General features: G+C 40.2%; 1 protein-coding gene across 2 annotated transcripts in view; it reads left to right on the forward strand.

The window, feature by feature from the left end:
* The window catches only part of nbeab (neurobeachin b), a 215,970-nt gene that overhangs the window by 188,035 nt on the left and 10,749 nt on the right, over positions 1-17,186 (forward strand). For both annotated transcript variants that reach the window (XM_086262085.1, XM_086262086.1), the window contains exons 45-49: positions 2,724-2,864; positions 3,912-4,031; positions 8,684-8,836; positions 12,429-12,596; positions 16,864-16,953. In XM_086262085.1, coding sequence (XP_086118211.1) covers positions 2,724-2,864; positions 3,912-4,031; positions 8,684-8,836; positions 12,429-12,596; positions 16,864-16,953 — 672 coding nt within the window. The remainder of the gene's footprint in view (positions 1-2,723; positions 2,865-3,911; positions 4,032-8,683; positions 8,837-12,428; positions 12,597-16,863; positions 16,954-17,186) is intronic.

Consider the following 17,186-nt stretch of genomic DNA (forward strand, 5'->3'; position numbering starts at 1 on the left):
TGCAAAAAATCCCATAAAAATAAAAAATGTTTGGACTATAATGTTACTCTCACTATTTTGATATCATAGGTAAGCAAATCATCCATATCCCCATGCAGGAATTAGTGTGCTTCACATGTTGTTTTCCCATGCACTATAGTTTTTACAAACTGCAATGATGAGCCAAATAGTGAGGGCTACAAAGTTAAGAAAGTGCCTTTTAGGAATGTACAAAAATATGAATTTTCTATGCTTTTTTTCCAGACTTATACAGCATTGTTGTTTTCTATAACCTTTGCATGGCCACCATAGATTTGCTTGTACATACAAATTTAATTTAGATTGGAGATGACTCATGAGACGTGCTGTAATATTTAGAAATTATGCATGCAAAACAACACAGGACTGACTAGTCTTGTTGCCCCGGATCAAGTGGAACTCATGTTTAGTTTTTTTTATTTCACAGAGAAGATAGTTTTCTTTTGAAAAAACATGAGATCTAAGTTGACACTGTATAATGGGAATGATGAGTTCATGATTTTTGTGTCTGTCTCTGATATACGGACCCATAACTTTCTGTTATGTGAGATAACCATAAGCCAAATTCAAAATGTCTCCTTAGATCTTATGGAGATTTTTTTCAAAGGAACTGCTTTATAGTTAAGTGTTGCAGAAAATGCCAAAAGCTGTTATTTCCAGCTCTTTAGCAGGCCAAGCAGGTGGTTACAAGTCAGGCTAATAAACGTGGTTGTGATGAGAATGTGGTAACAACAAAGCAATATCAAATACTCATGCAGGTATACAGTAACGAATAACATATAAATACAGAATATTTATGTTAGAATAAGATGACTTAGTTTTTTTTAAAATCTTTCATTTTATTTACGAATATTCTTAAAATTCTGCAGCACAGTCCTCACTGAAACAAATAGTCACTGAAATTTCTGTATTTTTTTTTCTTAAATGCAAACCTAGCCCAGTTTAAAAACAGCAAGCACCAGTAACTACAACATAGCCTTGCTTAAACTTCAATTTGAGTGCTTATAGTTATAACAGTAGAATTGTTATTATCATGAATACTGGTAGTACTGATTTTTTTCTTTTATTCAGTTTTGAATTTGAATAATAAGCTATTTGCAGCTTTTGTCTATTTTGACTGTGCTTGGTGAATATTTTGAACAAGAAGATAATGAATGACTAAGTTGTCTCACAGCATACTAAATTCTGCAGAGACACTGAACCTGTACATTTGACCCTTAAGGATATACGGAGGTTCATTACTGAGATTTATGCCACTATGACAGCTTCATGTCCTACATACAATATGTCTGGTTATTTCAACTCTATACTGTAGTTGTTGTTGTATTCATAGAAAAATAGGATTTTATTTGGCTCTCTTTACTTTGATATATTCATTGATTGAATATCATTTGTTAAAAAAAAGCTTTTGCATTGTCTTCTATTTGTAAAATAACCAGAAATGTCAGAAACTCTTAAGAAGGAAGGCATCAACAAAAGACATGATGACACATTTATCTTTACATCATGTGACATCCTACTTGTTCACAGTAGGGAAAGAAACAAAGAGAAAAAAACCCCCACAAACTTTTAAATTCAGTGCACTGGACAAATAATCCTCAACACACTTTAAGACTTTAGGGTCAATTAAAATTTATAAAAGGACCAACTCTAAGGTTTGTTTGCCTTACAAAACATGAGACTTGCAGACATGTAAGTACACCATTGTTCAATTCTAAGATTTTATATATCAATACATAATAAAAATATTTGTTTTTTCTTGGTTCTTAAAATTTAGGTAAATACAACCTCAGATCAAAAACAACACATGAAATATTACCCATTGTCACTCATTAACAAAAACTAAGCCAACCCATACGGAAAAGAAATAGTAAAAACTTATATGTGATTACTCATGAAAGTGGCCACTTTCATGAGTAAATCATATAAGGCTTACATGATTTACTCATGAAAGTGGCCACTTTCGCATTACTTTCATACATTGTTTTAGTAAGTATCCAAAACATACAAGTTTCATTATATAATTTTTCAAGGGATCTTATATCTGTTTTCACACTTATATGCTTTTCATACAAGTTTCACACAAGACAGATACAAACTTTATAAGATTTATATATATCTTTTCCATATGGGAAAGTGCATAACTGCAGGAGAAAATATGAGAAACCAAGTAAACCCTTGCTGCTTCACTAGCATCCCAAGCATACAATCAAATTTACAACAGAATGGGAGGAAAAAAGTGAAATCAATCAAGCAGATGAACCTGATTGAAATGCTGTGGGACTTTAAGGGAGTCGTGCATGAACAAATGCCTGCAAACTTCAATTAACTTTATATCGTGAAGAAAGGGTGAGCCAAGATTCCTCCACTGTGATACAAGAGACTTATAAAGCAACACAGAAAATTAATGGGGGGCACTGGATTTGGCTTTGTTTTTTGTTAAGTAAGAAACAACACAGTGTGAAATATCGTGTTTTTGTTAATCTGAGATTGTATTGAAATCATTTTAGAACCCGGTAAAGCCAGATTTGTTTTCCCCTGATAGTGTAAAAACCTTACAGCTGAAAGACGGTGAACCAACTTTTTCACATGACTGTACAAAGCATATGTAGTACATCTTTATAAAGGCTTTTAAGTGGAAACGGAATACAAGAAAATTGATAATTGCCACAACTAAGCCTGTTTTGTCCTCATTTCCTTTTCAGCCTATTGGTGCCCTGAACCCAAAGCGTGCAGCATTCTTCACTGAACGTTATGAGTCATGGGAAGATGACCAGACACCACCTTGTCATTACAACACCCACTACTCCACAGCTGCCACCACCCTGCACTGGCTTGTCAGAATTGTGAGTAAAACCTCTCCTGCAGCTACCCTCCCTCTTATTATTGTACTATGTGCAAAATCCCCGAATTAGTCAAGTATGTGAATAGGAATGAAGTCAAACCCAGACCTCAGAGAGTTTTTCATTTTTTGTCTGCATTAGTTGATTGTCACTTGTCAGACTTGATGATGCTGTTTCTTTGAGGTCTGTTGGCTTCTGCACAGGAAGCAGCTCGACATCTCAATTTGATTGGGCCTGAGTTAGACCAATGGCGCTCAGAAAACACATTTCACAGGCCAGTAAACCAGCATATGTGAACTAAATAAAGAGTGGCTGGGTAATGATTTACAGAGGCTGCTGTGACAGGTTTATGTGTTTCAGGCAACCCAGTGAGCGCTGGAGACATGTCCATCAAGGTTACTGAGCACTGTCCTCATTTACTCTAGAAGAGGAGGAGGAAGAACATGTACTTCCAGTCTGTTCCCAACAAAAAAGGCTCTTCTAACCTCCAACACTTCTTTGAGTTGCTGCACATGTGATTTTAAAAAATCTTACTAATTTGAAGGCGCTTTATGAGGAATTTGTACTGTATTTCTCCCCCTCCCCTCGTCATTAGTAGAAAGAGGCCGATGAACTGAGGGAGCTCCCTTGACAGCAGTTAGACTGGCCTCACTGGGTTTGTTCTCACAATCTCTTTCTTCCTCTGGTGAGTGATCCTTCCGCTCCAACCGGCAATGGTTGCCATCTCAGTCTAAGAAAACCAAATTTGAGCCAATTATCATTATGGCTTACTGTACTCAGGAAGAGCACTAATTAATTTTCCCTCAGGCTTGGATACAATGAAAGAAGGATCTCTGCTACAGAAAAAATAACAATGAATAATACAGAAAATTCAGGCTATTCCCGTGCATTTAAAATTTAATCCTCAAGGTTGAAAAAATATTTTAAATTCTCAGATTTTGACAGGTGCAATCAAATTAGATGTCAAGAGGGTGAGAAAATAATGATCAGGACTTTAAATCTGGGTTGAGATATTTGACTTTTGTGATGAATACATGTCTTTCCTTATAGGAGCCCTTCACCATGTTCTTCCTCAGTGCAAACAACAACAAATTCGATCACCCCGACCGCACGTTTTCAGGCATTTCCCGATCCTGGAGAAACTGTCAGAGGGACACCTCAGATGTAAAGGTGAGAATCACAACAAAGGATATACTAAAACATCTGTATCTATAAATACAATTGATATACATTTGATTCCTTGCTAGTTTCCTTTTTAAAGCTTGTGTTGTGGACTTGTGGGTCTTCGAAAGGCAATTCTTACAGCAAAGATGGTTGAAAAGAATTTATTGCACAAGTCAATGCAAAATTATAGTAATATAGCATACATCTATATATTTTGCAAAATACCAAACCAAGCCTTTTTTTCATATGCTCTCCTCCTTTTTGTGCCTCAAAACCACTGCAAAAATATATACCATCAATTATAAATGCCTCTTCCAAACAGTGAATCTCAAAGAGCTGTAGTGCACGGGAATACCCTATGCACATTTGATTTATCTCATGCAGAGAGCAAACTATCTCAGAGGTAGAGCAATCCTGCTTTTGAACAAAGTCTGCATCTGAGAGAAAAACAAAACCATCTCTCCGCAAATCCACAGAGCAGTCATCGAAAACGCTGAACCCTGCTGATTTGTCTCCGTTTTGCCCACTGCATAACACGCAGCAGGGATACACACTGACCTCAAAGTGTCATATATTTCCAGCACACCCTGCATCGGGTAGTGTTGCCGCAGGCAATTAATAAAGCATTAATGACAAAAGCTATTTAAAATATAGTCTTTTATGTACAGACAGAGCTTTTACTTGCCAGAATGTGGGGGAGAGCAGCTAGCAATCCATGTGAGGCAGAGGTAGAAAGCTGCAAACCAGTGAACAACTGAATAGTCAAACGCCACCCTGTTAACAAATACAGTCTACTTTCAACTACTTGTATGTCTGCATGCATTTCTTTTTACACACATAGCATTGCCAGTGATCTATTAGGAGAGCTGCTGGACTGTGCGTGAAACTACAGGATTGCTACCAGTATTTCATAATGCATTAGTAGAAGGAAAATATTGTGCAAGAGCTTGTATGAATTAGTCATAGTGCAACATGATAAACTATCAGGAAATTTAACGTTATTATTTGCTGTAATCTTTTAAAAAACGATTTAGCTTCCAAACTATTGAAATTGTCTTTTTAAATGTGTAATTTTGGTCCGCATACCTGTGTTAACAACATTGCTCAGCATAGTCCTTCTTTTGAAAAGGATAGGCTGTTTGTCTGGCAGTCACAGAAACAGGTCTCCATGCATGCCAGACAGACACAAAAATGCCATTCCCAGACCCAGCAGAGAGTACAGGGTTAAGGTCATTTCAGCCCAGTACACCAAGCCGGCCCACTGAGCCTCTAATTTAAAGGGAGCTTGTTTTTTACCAGGGTCTCTCCTTCATTAACCCCAACCTCCTCCAGCAGTAATGACAACAAGACCAAGGCAGTCTGAACCCCTGATGGGGATGACCTCCTAAAAGAGCAAGTCAAATGGAAACAACCCTTCACCGACCAAGCCCTCACCTCCCTGACCACCCCATCATTAATGTTAATGTGCATCCATACTTCTCATTTATTTCGGTGTGCACTGATGTAGCTATGTTTAGCTGGCACAGCCACCTATGGGCAAAGACGAGGAGATTTTTCTTGGAGGTATTGGACACAAATCTACACGTTCGTCTTCATGCACACAGAGAGAACTGCCACCATGTTGTCTGAAAGAATCCAGCAGCACTCCGTTGGTGACAGATTTTGACGAACATGTCATTAAGGTGACACAGTGTAAAGCAACGGAGGCTTGTGTGATTGACTTGTTAGCCCATTACAATGCTGTTGCAGAATTAATGGCTGCCATGGGAGGGTGGCTTGAAAACGGAGCTGGCAGTTTTAACGGCTTGGTGGTGAGTTACGGCAGGAAGTTTACAAATGAAAAAGAGGAGGGAAAGTGTGGCTGTGTGTATGTGAGAGACAGGAGGAAGCAGAGAGGAATGGCTACTTTACTCCCTTCCCTGTCGTGTGCAGAGGGTGAAATGTGACCAACAGCAGACCAGCAGGGTTATTGGCCTGTACCATGTCATGCTAACTCGTTCTCTCAAAACCCAGTGATTTATGGCTGCCTGAAAGCCCAGCACGTTATGTATCCCATAGGCAATATAAAACTCCATAGGACCACTGAATCTGACAAACACTGCATTCATAAAACAAGCCAAATACAAAGAGTTAAGGTACTTGTACCCTGCTTTATTTTCTCACGCTAAAAGGTAGACATTAACTTGTCTTTTGTACATGTCTTTAATGAGGACAGAGTGGAGGATCTACATTCCTTGTGTGCATATGCCTGGCTGTGCAAATGCTTGACTCACTTAGCCATTTAGAGTGATCAGAACTGGGTCACAGTGGGAACTGCAAAATACCAATTTACTTTTAAGTCAGCATTTATTTATTTATTTTTTTTGCGTTTACCTATCCAGCACATGCAGTACTTTATGGATTGTTTGCCACAGGTCATTATTTAATCTAATAATGCTATAACTATGTCATCAATAAATAATAAAAAGAAAAGCTTTTTACAAGCTGATATTTTTGTGACTTTCCAAGACAGTCTTTGCAGCATTTCTATGCCTTTTTTTGTTATGTATGGTGGCTCAAGTAAGGTCTCTTTCATTTATAAATATATAAAAGGCTGACTGGCATAAAAACTCTATCCCAATACACATAATGTGCTTTGGGTAATAGTCAGAAGTAAAGTATACATGACTCACTTCAATTCAATTAATCTTTATTCATATAGTGCCCATTCAGAAGAACAGTCAATTCCAGGTGCTTTATACTGCAAGGTGAATACTCTGCAGTACTCTAGAGAAAACCTCCTTTGACCAAGGACTTTGCGGTGGTGGAAAGGAAGAACTTGCTTTTTACAGGAAGAAAGCTCTGGCAGAACCAGGCTCAGGGTGGGGAAGCCATCTGCTGCAACTGGTGAGTGAGATGAAAGAGAGAAGAAAAAAAGAGAAAATAGGGAGATGGAGTAAATCTGATTAAGACTTCTTTGAACAGCCTTATAGGAATGGGGTCTAATAGACATGCTGATGGTTTGGAGGAAGAAATTATTGAAGATGAAAGACCAATAGGAGATACAGAGTTTAAGTAAATAGCTACAGTTGTAGTTGTCATACTTAATACTACATAGGTGGGACAACTGTGAATACTTTCCCTAACTACTGAAATTCTATTTGTGAAGTCGTTACTGGTTAAAATTAGTGTGTAGAGTGTAGAGTGTTTGTCAGCCTGGCCATACTGAGAAAAAGAAACCTGGTGTTGTTCCTGTTTTCCTCTATAAGTAAGGAGTAGTAAGATGTCTTAGCTTTACAAATGGCTTTTTTTCATTGAGAAACAAAATAGTTTTCCAGACCAAGCGAAGATCTTCTCGTGCGCTTTTGTGAGTTATGATAGAGTCTCTGATTTCTCTGATTTGTTGCTTTCTTTTTCAGAAGAGCTATGATATCCACTAAGAATGTAACACTATTAGTGACATAATTGATCTCTGAGGGAGTAAGGCTTAGATGGCTGCCCTGCATCGTCTTGCCACATGGCATTGGAGAACAAATGACAGAAGCACTTACAGCATTTCAGAAAGAAATCTAGTGTATTGAATTTATTTTCCAGTGCTCTGTAGTCCATTATCAGGGCTGTACTTAACTTTGTTAGCTTATAGCACTAGTGCTATAAAGGTTGCCAGTATTGTAGCACAAGCATGAAATGTAAAATTCATATTATCCATTCTAAATATCTTGTTTCCCGCAACAAGGATTTGTCTGATTTACTCGTTTTCACTGCTTCTGAGTAGTGCTGACAAAATTAAAGTTTGCATCGTAATTCAGCCACAGAAAGTTTTTTACGTCTGAGAAGAAAGGAAAGGTTAATAAGTACAACTACTTGTAAACTTTTCCTTTCTCCTCAGACGTACCTTCAGTTGGTCCAGGTTATGTGTTTGTTTCATCCTGATGTGCTTGTTTCTTCCATTTTCTTTGAAAGGTTTAAAATGTTGCTCCATTTTTTTTTAGCGTGAAAATACCATCTACTAGTGGAGTGGTGGCAAACACAATGGAATTGTGAGAATTGTTGTAGATTTTAAGGCTAATTAAATAGATATGATAACAGTTATTTGTAAAAATCAACTCGTAGTTGTTATAGACTGATGGCAGCAAGTAGTGCTATGTGTACTTACTGTGTTAAAAATGAAGAAACATCACTAGGATATTCTACACATGAGAAATCCTTTAGGAATAGTCTTGTCTAGAACCTCTGGTAAATATTTGCCCTCTTTCTCCGTGTGTAGAATCACACCAGGCTATACATAGGGGCCTCCTTTACCAGGCTGAATTCCCCTCCACTGCAAGGTCCTGACCCCATCACAAGAACCCAAAGACCAAGGAAAAAAACCCAACTCCGTTCCCGTTTCATTTAACACACCTAACACCTTTGCCTGGAATAACTGGACTAGCACCTCTCACCGCCTTCTCGTGGCCTGCTGTTTAGTTTGTTTGTGTTACCTTTCCCCTTGAATTCTCACTTCATCGCAGTGGGATACAGAGCTTTTTTTTTTCCTCTGTTTTTTATGGCTCAGTCCTTACATATGTGATTTCCTGCACATGGCTGGATTTTTCAGTGATTATACAGTGTAGAGTATGGTATTAAGCATTATTGCCCTACCAGTCAGCTGTAAAAAAGGAAATGTCTCTCTTCCTCAGGAACTGATTCCTGAGTTCTACTACCTCCCGGAGATGTTTGTCAACAGCAATGGCTACCATCTGGGAATGAGAGAAGACAGAACCATGATTTGTGATGTGGACCTGCCAGCCTGGGCCAAGAAACCTGAAGACTTTGTTAGGATAAACAGGATGGTAAGGTTTAGTCATGTCAAATACAACATTTTATAATTATAACTATAATTATATTGACCACAGTTATCCATACATACACCTCTGCATCCTCCACGTTGTATCCAGTGTCTGTTAATATAAAGAATATACTTTCCGTTTACATCTTGTAATGAAATTAGGAGTTATTGCCTTTATTAATTTATGTGTGTGTATGTATATATATATATATGTATATATATAGATATAGATATATATAGAGAGAGAGAGAGCAGCTGGATAGCGTAGTGGTTAGACTACACGCCTTTGGAACAGAGGATCGCAAGTTCGATTCCTGCCTGGGGCGTCTGTATCCAGTAAGGGTCCCCTATGCTAAGCAAGCCTACCGCAGACATGAGCGAGACAGATAAATATGAAGGCATGCCGGCTCGGACGTCGCCCAGATCAACAAGGTCCGCGTCAGGTGTTGAGGAACCAGGGCACCCTGACGAAAAGTGGGCTACTGGAACAAGAAGGCATCGGTGGGCAAGAGACTAGTTAACGAGAGACACCCGGAATGGCTAACTGAAGGCCGGACGGTCCTGATCCCCAAGGACCCCAAGAAGGGACCGGTCCCCTCCACCAATAACCTGCCTCAGTACTACATGGAAGCTCCTGTCAGGCATCATATCGGCTAAGATGAACAGGCACATGGGTCAATACATGAGCGGGACACAGAAAGGAATTGGCAAGAATACCAGAGGTGCAAAACACCAGCTACTGGTAGACAGAACAATCAGCCGAGACTGCAAGACCAGACTGACCAACCTGTGCACTGCCTGGATTGATTACAAGAAGGCCTATGACTCAATGCCCCACAGCTGGATACTGGAATGCCTAGAATTGTACAAGATCAATGGGACCCTAAGAGCCTTCATCAGGAACTGGCGTACTGGCGTACAACACTAGAGGCCAACTCCAAGGCCATAGCACAAGTCACCATCAAGTGCGGGATCTACCAAGGAGATGCTCTGTCCCCACTGCTATATATAGATATCTGGATCCTCATTAGCATTTACTAATGTAAAAGTTGCTCTTTTTTTAAAAAACAATTGATACATGAACATCTATAAACATGTTTTGTAAAACAGGAAATATAATAAATCAGGGAAGATATTATATTCATTCAGTACAGCAGTGTACAGTTAATAACTACTCAGTCTTTGATAGACAGCATAGATTAATCAATAGCAGTTTGGTCAGGGAATCCCGAAGAAAGGAAAAAAAAATCAGCCTCGACTCTTCCACCAACTAGAATTCTTGCATGCATATATTCATAGAACCAGCTTTGTGTTATAATTATTGTTTTATTTATAATATTGACCAATTTTATAAAGACTATTTACATATTTATCCATCATTCTGAAACAAATGGCGCATGTAACATTTCTCCTTGTAATGTTTCTGCTTCCTCACAAAATCAAATCAATCAATTTCCCACTCTTCCTTTTAACCTTCCCATGCATCTGCCTCCTTGTCTTATTCATGGCTCATCTTATAAAGCCCATCACTCAATACTAACATTGTACAATCTGACCCCAGTGGTGTCTCCAAAAGATGAGGTTGAGGGCAAGTTTGTCCTATAGTGTTACCTTCTGTAAAGCCAGGGCTCATCACTTTAGCAGTGTGCGGGGTGCTTTTCATCTGCATGTGTGTGGACATGTCTGCATATTTGTCTGTGTGTGTGCACAGTTAATACAGATAGCCTATCAACACGTGACTCATAACTCCCAACAGGTTTTGGGAACAGCAGAAATAGACAATGAGATCGGACCCATTTCTTACCTTCAGATAAACTCGACTCTCCCTTTAATCTGGAATCATTTACTGCAGAAGCTCAACAGCTCCCCTCCCCGCTAAACCTAATGAGCAAGAACACAATAGCTTCTGTTTGCAGCAGTGTGGATACATTGGTACACATATGGGCATATTTTCTCAATAAATATTAACATTAAAAATAACACCATGTTTTTAGAGCTGAAAAGCTGCTTTTTGGAGACTTAAAATTCCTATTTAGAAAAATTGATCTTCAATAACCAGTAGTCTAGTACTGTAGTGATGTTTCTTGGTTATGATAGTATACCTTCAAAAATAAATTGTAATTTGAGCAGAATAGATACATTTAAAATCAAAGTTTATATTATTGGAAATAATGCTCAATGATACGCCTCCATTTAAGTATAAAGATTTGCTTCTACCTGAAAACCAGAACGGCTTCTTTAACATTGCTATGAAGACACAAACTTTCAGGCATCCTGAGGTTAGAGGCCACCGTGTTTTTTGAACTAGAGGTAAAAGGAGGCTGCACGAACACTCTTGACCTTTTCAGCTGGAGTGACAGAGCCTGGCTGGTCTTATGCAGGTGACCTTTCCCCATGCTGTACTCGGACTGCCTGGTTGAGCTCTTTCAGCCTTGTATACTGGCAGAGAAGTGGTAGAAAAGGGAAAGGCTGGGAGTTGTTACTGGCATGTCTGCATCTCCAACAACACGGATAAAATAAAAAAAAAAGGATTACAGTCGATGTTTTCTCACTGTTGAAGGATACATGTGTGATGTTGCATTGCATTGTTGGATTCTCAGACCAGTGTATTCACACGCCCTGAAAATCATAGTCCTCAGCCTCCATTTTTTTGTCTTTCTTTTGTTCTGTTCTCTAGCTAGCCCACACTCGTGCTTCCTCTATTATTTCATTTCTGTCAGAGAATCGCTCTGACTGCCTCCCCCTCTTTCTCACTCTTTCTTTCTTCATTCCCTCCTTTTCTCCCCACCCCTCCTCCCTCCATCTCTTTTCCTCCCACTTCCCATCTTTGCATGTGCCACTTTCAATTGTAGTGATATGCCCTGTGGCAAACTCTGCCTCTGTGTGCTTGAGCAGGCTTTGTTGGTAATGGCTGTTATTCCTGACGCGAGGGGAGGAGTGTAAAATTTCTCCAGCAAAGCCTTACGCCTGCATGCATGGGAATTGTATTGTACAATATTCTGGAACAATGCACCCCCCGCCCCCATCCCCCACCCACTGCATGCTTTCCATAGGTATATTTATAATAATTATCGGACATAAATCTTATCCTAAATATCTCAGTAGCTCTCCCGCAAGAAATTTAGTCTCCTCTTTTGCTCTTGCAAGTAATTTATCAGTGTTTTCCTGTAGACAGTTGTACTGTAATATGGATCCTGTTAGTATTGAACCAATTTCTTTGTCTCCGTGCAAAGATAGTTTTTTAAGTGGACAGAGAAATATGATATGGGAGGTTTCCCCTTCAGTCAGCTGATTAGATTATTGAGCATTCAGCTTCTGTTTGCGTACTCCTTCTAATCTTTATGTCCAGTAAAAAAAACCTCAAAAAAATATTATTAATAGAAACTAAAATGTTTAATGCTTCAGTCATACTTTCCATTATAGTTCACTTTGTAATTAGTTTTGTTATATTTAAAGGTAATGTAATGGTCAGTAAGGTTGTGTTTTGTGTTACTCACTGTTGGGTGGAAGTGAAATTTGTATTGTGTCTTTTGGCCCATGTGCTATGCGCTGCTGGTATGCCTCTCACCTCTAATTGCCCCATACTCCTCTGACAGGCCCTGGAAAGCGAGTTTGTGTCATGTCAGCTTCATCAGTGGATTGACCTTATTTTCGGCTACAAGCAGCGAGGCCCAGAGGCGATGCGCGCCCTCAACGTCTTTCACTACCTGACTTACGAGGGCTCCGTCAACCTGGACAGTATCACTGACCCTTTGCTCAGAGAGGTAAAGCACACGGACGCACACACGCCAACCCCTCTTTTTTTTTTTTTCTGTTGCTCAACATAACCACAACTTCCTGTCTCTATTTGTTCTGGCATGTGCAGGAGCTCCAGGAGCATTCGCATCATGCATCTGTCAGTCAAATGTTGTGTCATGCAAATGTACACCGTGAGAGAATCAGATAAAGATCATGACTCACTGCAGGTTTTATTTTTTATTTGTGTAATTTCCTGGTTACACAAACAGATTTTCTGGAATTATTAATACTCTCTCAGATAAACAATAGTCCTTTCATATCATTCAGCATTATCATTATTCACAGCTTGTCTTAACATCGTAACAATGTCCTCCTTTTTTTGTCATGTCGAAGATACTGTCTGTCCTCGCCCTGAATCAGATCAGTGAATGTGACCTCACTCTTTGATCAATCACCAAAGGTCACTTAGTCAGTAGATGAGGGAGTGAATCCTCTTGTTCTTAACAAATTAATTGAATAACTACTCGCTCCGCCATACTACTCGTGAATAGCGTAATTGCAAGGGGAAAGGGGACCAGAATATGCAGCAGCTGGCATGCATTGTGGTACTTTCCAGTGTGAGCTCGTCTCTCCCTGTGATATCCACCATCTGCTGTCTGCAAAACAAGTCATTTATATACTGTCACTTCCAGGGGCGCCTTTATTTATCAAGTGACCACTATGCAAATCACCTGCAGAAGATTTGGCTGATCTAATTACCAAACCATATTGTGAAAGAGTTGGTTTTCATCATTTTGAGGACAATTTTAGATGATGCCTTGTTTATTTTGCATCAGATTGAGCTGGTTTTAAGCTGTCTTCCACCCTGGCTGTTGTTACCCTGTGAGATGACAGTACTGTTAGTTAGTTGCACATTAGGAAGCCTGCTACTCAGGCTCCCTAATTGCACCCAGTTGATGTATTCTCTGTTGTGACATGTATTGTGAATATATTTTGTGAAGGAGAAAGAAATTGGTTCAGCTAATTGCAACTGATGTAATGTTGATATGATGAGCACTAATTAAGACGAGCCTTCATACCCACAGTTCGGTTTTTCATTCCAGGTGGACTTTTTTGTATATTAAAACTCCCAGTAATCTCATGAACATGATTTTTGGAAAAGTCGTCATGTTCATGCATTAAAATATATTTATTTTGTTTTATTGTATTGCAAAGTTGCAAATATGATTTTGTTCCAAGTAGAAGCCATGTAATTTGATTAAAAATCATCAATATTCTGCACAGTCTGAGAATGTTAAGAACATTTGGCAGGTGACTACCTGCTTCTGTTCCACTTCTGCCTTAATGAGTCGGTGAGGTGTGGCATGGAAGTGTGCCCAGTGAATGTCTTGCTTTTTTCTAAAATGTGGCGATTGACTTCGGGGTATTGATTCATTCCGGGCCTGACAGGTGAAGCTGCAGATCTGGCATTAGTCACAACAATTAAGGCATTTGAAATGTCAAGAAATTAGAGGTCATGAGAGATAATTTCCGCCTGTGTGTCAGATGAAAATGATGACACCCTCTGACATGCCGCTGGGCCTCTGGTTGAGGGCACGGTGACAGCTCTACTGGGCACACTGCCGGAATAGCAGTCCTTCACCGTGATGCTTCTCGTGACAGCCCTCTCTTACTGAAAAACATGACAGCAACCCCTGGATTCAGACCCCACTGTGTCACTCAGAAGTAAACAGACAAATTATTCATCAGTAGGACTCTATTCCTCCTCATGTCACTGCCCCTCCTGCCCCCTCTGATTCAACAGAGACAACAAAGTGTGCTATAGCTAGCAAATGTGGGGCTTTGAAGTAGCTGACATACTTTAGAGTGATTTCACTGTGATATTCTAATTATGATGGAATACATGTTTAAATGCTTGACCTTAATCTGTATTAATCAGCGATCATATAGGATTTAATGTGCATTATCAGTGATCATAGCTGCATTCGAAACAAACACATACTGGTGGACATAATGTTTGAGACATTTCTGCTCAGCTCCCAAGCTGTCACTCAAGAAACACCCCCAAGGCAATTCTTTATTTGTACTTAGGGATTGCAGATAAGCTTATCTTAAACAAATTTCCACAGGCATGTAAAGAATGGGCAGTGATGTTGTCACATGGGAAAATAACTCAGTTACACAGATTTTACAAATTCTAAATGGTACCTTCACATATATTTACATGGGTTTGTATGGTTTTGATGGGTTTTTGCAACCTGTTTAAATTTCTACTTAAAAGCAATTCGCCATCTGTAATCTATGGGATCTACCAAAAGGTGAAAGGTGCCGCAGCTTCATGTTTGCAGTTGCCACTGTGCATCTCAGGTGTCGTGACTCAGCACACGGTGCTTAGTGGGGCAATGCAAGGCCATGTCTGCAGTCTGTGTGACAGAGCTGTTGTGTTGCTGCATTGCATGAGTGCACTGGAGGATCCTCCATAGAGACTGCCACCAGTTTGGGGAGCATACAGTAGAGACGCAGGGAGCTGGAGACACTCACCTCTGAAGCCTTTTGCTCATAACACAATTAGATGCAAACAAAGTCAGACAGACAAATACACATGGTGAGTTATAACGGATGTTTGGTGCTCATCCAAGCAAGGTGGGTTTTTGCTGGGAGGGAAGATCATCCAGATGGCTTTGGCAATAAGTGTCACTTATCAGCCAAAAATCAAAGCCTGAAGTGACTTATACTAATGAACTACCTGTTAAGTGCTCTCCATCTCAGATCGAGATAAGTTTCTGACATACATCACTGAAGATTAGTATTTAAATAGCTGAGAGCTATTGATGTGTTTTGATCATATAGTGGAAGAACATGTTCTTGGGTTAACCTTCAACAAGTCAAACCCCCCCTGCCCCCCTGCCCCCATAACACAAAAACACATACAGAGACAAACTCTCCTGTTTGCACTTGGAAACTTTTGGTGTTCAGGGTTTTCTGAGGCTACCAAAATGGGGCTTTGCTGCACCCAGTTTCCCCAATAATAGAATCATCATAAAAAATATGTTGATGTTTTCCACATGGCCTTCTTAGCCTTTCTGATCTTTGTATCAAATGTCTCTACTTGAACAGACACGGTGACCCTAACCCCAAACCTAACCTTAAATAGCCATAATGTCAGTTGCTTATTACTTGACAGACTGCATTGTAAAGAAACCCCGACTAACACTTAATGATTGCCAAATGTGCTCCCCAACTCACGTGAAACTTTCACTACTAAGCGACAGAGCTGTGCAGACAGCGCCTTTTTTTTTTTTGGTGCTGTGGAAGATAGGAAGTGATCGGGGGTGTTGGGGGCGACCGTGTGGCTTGCAGGTGGCCTGTCCTAATTCAGTATCACCTCCAAACTTCCCATGCCACTTCTCCCACTGTGGCATGTGTTACCCAATGGGTCTTTTTGATAGTGAGTGGTGTGTACAGGCGGAGGAAAATGAGGGCTAGCTGCCCAGGCAGTCAGAAGGGCGGGCGAAAGGCTGAGCGATGTATGTTCCATTGTGCACAGTGGCATTGACGGACGTCTACAAGCTCCCCTCTGATGGTGGAAGTGGCTCCAGTCACATCAATCACTCCCACCGTGGAGTGCCCCACTTTCAGTCAAGCTCAGCAGCTCTTACTATTTGTTTTTTGCTCCCTCTAACTGCAGGCAAATTAGATCTAGTGTCTATTTAAATGGATTTTCTTTTTTAAATCTACTCTTTTAATGGCTGTTTTTAGGTAGTTTTCTAACATCACATGCATTTAGACTTGTATTTTATACCCCACGAATCATCTTTCATCAAAGTACCTTTAACCAAATTGCCCTGACCTGCTTGTGTAATTTTGTGGCTCTGTTTAATACATGTTAATGTGCATACACATGCTTTTACCCTTTTGTTTCAAGCACAATAACATCTAAAAGCACACCGGCTTGCTGCGGTCCTAGCTGGATGTCACTCCAGGTTAACGTTTGTGCAGTTGGGGCCCCTGCTCCTGGAAATGGGAATGGTTAACTGAAGCATGTTAATAGGAAAAGGCTTGTCTCTTCCATACTAACACTTGGATGACTCTGCAGGGTGAGGGGGGAAGGGGGAGCACCCAGGCGGATTGGGAGTGCACCCCTTTCCCTTTACCTCCCCCCTTCCTCAGAGGCACGGCTGAGTTAGGATTTGCTTGCATTGTCAAGTAACGCATTGACCCATCACTTTGATGCATATTGATTGTGACAGCCGCTCTCTCTCTCTCCTTCTCCTCTCTCTCTCTCTCCCGCAGGCCACAGAGGCGCAGATCCAGAGCTTTGGACAGACGCCATCTCAGTTGCTTATTGAGCCACATCCTCCACGCAGCTCCGCCATGCACCTGGTGAGAACAGCGAGCATGCTGGGAAAATTCCCTGCACCTCTGGTGGTGCTGGTGTGCATGAGGAAGGATGTGTGGACCTGTCCAAGCCCGGATGGTGTGTGTTAGCGTGAATGTGTTTGTAGGTACAGTAGACAGAAGATTGACAAGGAAGTCCTCAAATTCTCACTTCCAAAAGTTTCTTTGAATCTGATCTTTTATAACAGAAGATACATTTTTCAGAAGTCCTACATCAT

The sequence above is a fragment of the Aulonocara sp. 'chitande type north' Nkhata Bay genome, linkage group LG14, assembly GCF_057382095.1.
Source record: "Aulonocara sp. 'chitande type north' Nkhata Bay isolate Kocher_YH1m ecotype deep benthic linkage group LG14, A_spYH_male_GT1.1, whole genome shotgun sequence".
Lineage (NCBI taxonomy): Eukaryota > Metazoa > Chordata > Actinopteri > Cichliformes > Cichlidae > Aulonocara > Aulonocara sp. 'chitande type north' Nkhata Bay.